General features: G+C 43.7%; 1 protein-coding gene across 1 annotated transcript in view; it reads right to left on the reverse strand.

Moving 5' to 3' along the window:
- bmerb1 (bMERB domain containing 1) overlaps positions 1–3,460 on the reverse strand; it is a 90,669-nt gene extending 87,209 nt beyond the window's left edge. Inside the window, exon 1 of the mRNA XM_070856728.1 lies at positions 3,337–3,460. Coding sequence (XP_070712829.1) covers positions 3,337–3,440 — 104 coding nt within the window. The 5' untranslated portion in view covers positions 3,441–3,460. The remainder of the gene's footprint in view (positions 1–3,336) is intronic.
- Positions 3,461–6,271: the final 2,811 nt, after the last annotated feature.

The following is a 6,271-nucleotide window of genomic DNA, read 5'->3' on the forward strand; positions in this document are numbered from 1 at the left end:
TGGCAAGTATATCCTTCCTTAGGTAAGGAGACCAAAACAGTACACAATACTCCAGATGTGGTCTCACCAAGGCCCTAATGGGGAATAAGGAAACGGCAGACACATTGGCCGGAATTTTCCGGGGTGTCAGCGAGCGGGATCGGTGGCGGGTTGGGTGGAAAAGTGTTTTCTTTTGACAGCGGGTCGGGAACCCAATATCAACCCGCTGCAATGCGCCGTTTCCAATGGTCGGGTCGGTCAGCGCTGAGCAGACCCAGCGCTGGGCAGACCCAGCAGGCAGTGGCAGGTGACCCAATTAAACTCATCATAATATACTTATTAGACCTTTTAACAGGCTTTTTTACCTTAGTTTTTAACTTCATGGCCACGAGAACCAAGCTGTTCATTGACCACATCTGTCAACCTGAGGCGGGAGTTCCATGGCCATTGCTCCAGCTGATTACTGGACAGCTTCAAATGTACAGTACAAGCTTCCACCTGACAGAGATCAATTTTCTCATGCAGAAGCTGATCCTCACTGTATTTCCATGACAGAAAAGTCTTTCCACAAGTCTCCATCCAGTCTCACTTCATTACCTCACTCACCATCGACAGATCGCTTCTGTCATCTGTACTTCATCTGCCATCTAATCCTTCAACATGGGCGCCATTTATACCGTCTCACCTTGGTCCTCAGAATCAAACCACGATGAACCCCACACCAACAGCACCAACAACACCACCAACCATCTCCACAATCACCAGATGCTGCACAGGACAGAGGGCATCAGAATCTGAGCACATTGCTGCCCAGAAGGCCAGGGAGAGCCTCATCATTGCTAGATTTACACAGTACAACCTGGCTGCCAGATGATGCGCCAAGTTGGCACCACCCCACACCAGCACCATATAGCATCCCTTCAATGACCAACCCATTCCTTTCACACTCATCACGATTACGGGGGGGGTGCCGTTATGTCTCAGCATTCATTGCAATGTCAAAAGAAGTGTGGCCATGTCCCTTTAAAGAAACCGGCTGAAGATGCATCATGAATGACGTCACCAGACCCGCTTCCTCTGATTGGCCCGGGAAACATGATGGGTGGGCCCTATTACAAGCCCTATTAACGTAAATTCATTTTAGGCAGCGAGGTGGAGACAGCAGCGGGCCCACGACCCACCACTGACATCGCCCACCCCGGAAAGTAAATTCCCGGCCATTATTTACAGAATGTTTTTTGTATCTTGTTCCGTGAATAAGATGTCTCTGCCTTGAATGTGTATCAATGTAATCACATTTCTCAAACATCACTTTCTGTTGTACCTGACTTTCAACATAATACCTAGATACACAGCACTAAACTTTTGAGACCAAGTGTGTAATCATTCATAAAACATAGATGTTTCTCATATGTTCAACAAGTATTCGAACGTCTGAGTCCATAGTGTTTCTCCACTAATCTTACACCAGATGGAAAAGTATATCACCTGGAAAACTCATTATCTGATCACATACTTGCTAAACTGTGTAATACTCTTAATGTCAATGAAGGTCTAAACTACTAAATAAAGTCTTTGATTATTCAGGGTCTTAATTCACTAACTCGATCTTGTCCTCACTGTCTAAAATAATCTCCCCATTAAAGCCAAGTAGATTCTCTGCTCCACTCCCACTCTGACCTCTCTGTCTTCGGCTTCCTACACGGTTCCAATGAAGCGCAACAGAAACTCGAGGAACAGCAACTCATCTTTCGATTATGCACTTTACATTGAGCTCAACAATTTCAGATTATAACCACTGCTCCCATTTCTGCTTTTGTCATTTTCAGTTCCTCTAGACCCATCTTTTATTGTCCCATTACCATCCCTTTTTGCCTTGCGCCCTATCACAGATCTTCCCTTTTGTTCTTTCCTCCCCTCCCTCCTTTCCCGGCTTCTGCACTTGCTTAAAACTTGGTACCTCTCTAATTTTCCCAAATGTTAACTCTGTTTCTTTCTCCACAGATGCTGCATGACCTGTTGAGTATTTCCAGCATTTCTGGTTTTATTATTCATGATTAGTATCTGGCATCATATTACAAAGTGCTTCTCAGTATATCTTAAAAATTAGAGAAGCGTACGTGAAGGCATGTCTGAAAGATACAATATCCAGTTCAGACCATGCAGCTGTCCCATTGTTGCAGCCCCAGGTTGTGCTATTAATTATAATTAGATACTGTGCAGTAGAGACATACTTCTGAATGTAAGATGTCAGACCACTTCTGGGAGTGACCAGCCCAAAAGAATACCTACGGCAGGCCTGAAACTTGTAAAAATGTGCATTGCATGTATCGGAACCGTCTGCTTTTGTGTGAGCTGACAAAGATCATACATCTTTCTACCCGCATCCTGTAACTTTGTTTTTTCTGCCAATGTACATTTTAAATAAATAAAATATTCATAAATGCAGCAAACACTCTAAAACAGTAGTCTGGAAATTACTGAGAGTGAAGTTAGCATACAAATGTTTAGCACATGTTTATCAAACTCCTCTCCATTTTAACAGAAGCGTGAACCCTTCTATTATTTTAGGATGACACCACTCCCAGTAATATCCAGGCTTATATGTCCAATTTGACATCTGTTCCACGTTTAAATCTGCTGCAGCATAGCTGTTGTTATCTTTTCTTTCAATCATAATTACAAACTTCTGTGCACTGTCAAAGCCTGAACAGCTAGTTAGCCACATAAGAAGATTATTTCCAACTATATGTGAACATATTCATTATTCATGGGGTCAAATATGTAGATGTTAAATGTGGCTGCTGATTGAGCCAGAATGAAGAATACCATTATTTGAGTTGAGGTATGCATGTATCAGTAAGCAAAGTAACCATTTTAAAACAGTACATGTATCTCCCAGTTGCTTATTTTTTTGAGCATTTTAATTTTCTTTTTAAAGTAAATTTTTTGTGCTCATCTTGGTGAAGAAATGGAACATGTCATCACATTCAGCACTTAACTTAATCTTCCTTCGTTCCCTGTAGGGAAATGCTTGGACTCTACTCAGTATTGAATATATCACAGTGTAGATATAACATTCCATGGTGCAGTAGCTTGATGCCCAATGCACTGCACCATTGTATTACCGTTTACATTTCTGTTTAAAATGTTATTTTGTGGATATAAAACAGTAAACACTGTGCATGTGAAATCTTTAAATATAATAAAGTATGAATAAGAAAGATGGTGCTGCAGAACAATGTTAATGCACCGAACTTCTACAGTATCATGCACTGAATGCTGTATTTTACCTGGAGAAATAACACGCGTATTACGCACATGGTTTTACAGTGAATCAGATGTCCAAATACCTACATAAACCGGAGCTCCGATTCCCTCCTGACCAACACCTCCCGAAGCCGCTGGATTCGTGTCATTTCTATTTCAATTTCATCGGGTGTCATGGTCAAATCAGCCATTGAGATGATGTCAAGCTGATCTGCAAGTGAGAAGACAAGGTGAAGTCACAGCAAATAAACTGGGAAAATTGCAAGATCCAGCCATTCTCATCAATCAAAAAAATCTTGACTGTGTGAGTCAGGAGCCACCAGTTCAGTAAAGTTGACTGACACCAAATCAAAACAGTTTCACCAACAAGCATATATTAAACTGCTAACAGTACATTTTCTTTTGTTAATCAGTGCCGAATGGTTTGAGTAATATAAATCACTATTAGATCGAGGCTGTCATTTTCTTGCTTTGTTACGGAATAAATTAGGTTGTCAAATGATCTATAAGTGCAGGCTGTATTTCCAGGTTAAGATACCACAATTCACATGTAACTTGAATTAATTTGAAGTTTATAATGCGGATACCTGCTTTACAGTGGAACAGGTTATACTGCTGTCAACCAGCTCCACACCACTCTGTATGCATGAAAAGTGCTTTACGCATGAATGTTTTTAAGTTATTTTCTCTTCAGAATATCTATTCTTGAATGAAGGACATTCTTTCAAGCCTCACATAGATCTTTTCCAGGTCATGCTCTTCTGCTGCAGAGAGGAGGGTCAAATAGTTTCCTTGCTGACCGCCACCAACCCTGCTCATTGCTCGATAGCATCCTAGTTCCCTACAAGGGAGAAGCAGGTTTTCACACCAGAATGCTATCAGAATACGGTGTGGCTCAGAACAAGAATTTAGCCACTTGGACTTAGAAATAATGGCCCGGACTTTGCTGTGATAGCATAGGAACAGCTTGCGCCATTCACCTCGCGTACAGCTAACCACAGACTTTTAGCGGGCTTGTCAGAGCAGTACTGCTTTGTTGGAGGTACCCTATTTGGATGAAATGTTAAAGAGAGCCTCCATCCTTTATGTATAGGTGGAATTATCTGTGGGCCCCCACCACTAGTAGGGCCTCACAAGCTGCATTTGTCCATTAATGTAATGGACAGAAAATCGTGGGCAACGTGCCCTAAGCATTTGCCACTTGTGTGGCCTCACTGATGGGCTGCAATTTTGCCACACGCGGCGGGCTCAGTGCAGCCGAGGTAGGTGGCGTGTTGCAACCCCGCTCCTGGCTCCAATCCGGCTTCGGCCACGACTTCCCTTGATCGGGCCTGTTAAGCCCGCCCTGCGAGGTTCCCAACCAATTAAACTGAAGCGGGTCTGATTGCGTCATCAGCCGGTTGCATTAAAGGGACCATGTCCACATTCATTTTGACTGTTCTGCAGCATTGAGATGCTGCAAACACGACACAAAGGTGCAGCGCTGCACCCAGGCTCTCCTCTGACTCCTTCCATATGCAGCCTGGTTACACATTGCACAGGACACAAACAGGGATGTCATCAGGAGGAACAGGCTGCAGTGGCCCAAACCTTTCAATGATCTCAGTGGATCACGTTACTGCAAAGCCACACTCAACCTCATCCTGTTGTGCCACTCATCACACCCCCATCACTCTGTTTTCCCTACCCTTCTCCTGCACATGCTTACTCACACCAACTTACCTTGCACCTCCACCCATCCCTCTCTCTCTAATTACATCCTCACATCCCCATCTCATTAGTCACCCCTCACACTCATCCTTGTCCAATTATACTAACTAACAACACACTAGTGTAGCCACTTGGGTGTTTTATGCAATGTTCATGTAAAATTTATGTTGATATGCTGTCAAAATTGAAATCTTTATTTTCAATACTATGCCTTCTTTGTCTGCACCTTTGGAAGTGACTTAGTGAGTTGTAGCGAATGTTGAGATCTAACGGTTACCCCTCCAACGCCCCCCCTCCCCCCGCCCCACAATTGTGATGAGTGTGATAGGAATGGTTTGGGCATTGCAAGGATGCTTTATCGTGCTGGTGTGGGGTGGTGCCAATCTGTCACATCATGTGGCAACCAGGATGTACAGCGTCAACTGAAGTAAATGTGGCCATGGTGAGGCCATTCTCGTGTGGTCGGGCGCTGATGCCCTGTGCAGCATCAGATGATGGCAGAGAGGGTTGGTGTTGTTGTTGATGCTGCTGGCGTGCCTGGTGCTGCTGGTGTTGGGGCTGATCGTGGTGGACCAAGGTGAGATTTTTTCAAAGGTGCTGATGAAATAGATGGCAGCTGAAGTTGAGATGACAGAAGCAATCTGTCAATGGTGAGAGAAGTTGTTCCAAGGAGGTGACAGTGGATAGAGAGTTTACTCCAAACTCTTCCAAACTGAATAAAAGTCAAACATGTCTTCCAAATCCTGGAAGTTCCAGCTTCTAAAATTGGAAAGTGAACAGCTGTGAAATGATATTTTTTATACCACATTTGCAGCTGTCAACTATTCAGAGCATTTACCTGATGTGATCCCTGAAGGGAACCTCATGATAAAGTTGGAAAAATGGTAAGCACAGGGTAAAATGCTGTTGAAGTAACTTTTAATAAGCTCTTAATCTATCAGAATTGGCTCCCCCATCGCTTGGTGTCGGGTCTGTAAAGCGCAGACAGACCTGGCACTTGGGAAACTGACATGGAGGCGGGTTGACTGTGGGATCCCGACCCGCTGTCAATCTTTTCTATTTTGACATCAGACCCACCTCCACACCCGCTGCCTGAGCACCGGCAAAATCCCGGCCATGGTGTCAGGCCTCAGAAAGACCCAAAATTTCCCATGTAACTATTTGAAGAGGAACAGGAAGTTGCCCTGATGCCCTTGCCAACATTCCTCCCTCAACCAACACAACCAAAACAATTAACTGCGTATTTATTTTTGTGGAATCTTGCTGTGCGCAACCATGGCAACATAACAACAGAGACTAGATTTCAAAAGTA

The sequence above is a fragment of the Pristiophorus japonicus genome, chromosome 15, assembly GCF_044704955.1.
Source record: "Pristiophorus japonicus isolate sPriJap1 chromosome 15, sPriJap1.hap1, whole genome shotgun sequence".
NCBI classification, from domain to species: domain Eukaryota; kingdom Metazoa; phylum Chordata; class Chondrichthyes; family Pristiophoridae; genus Pristiophorus; species Pristiophorus japonicus.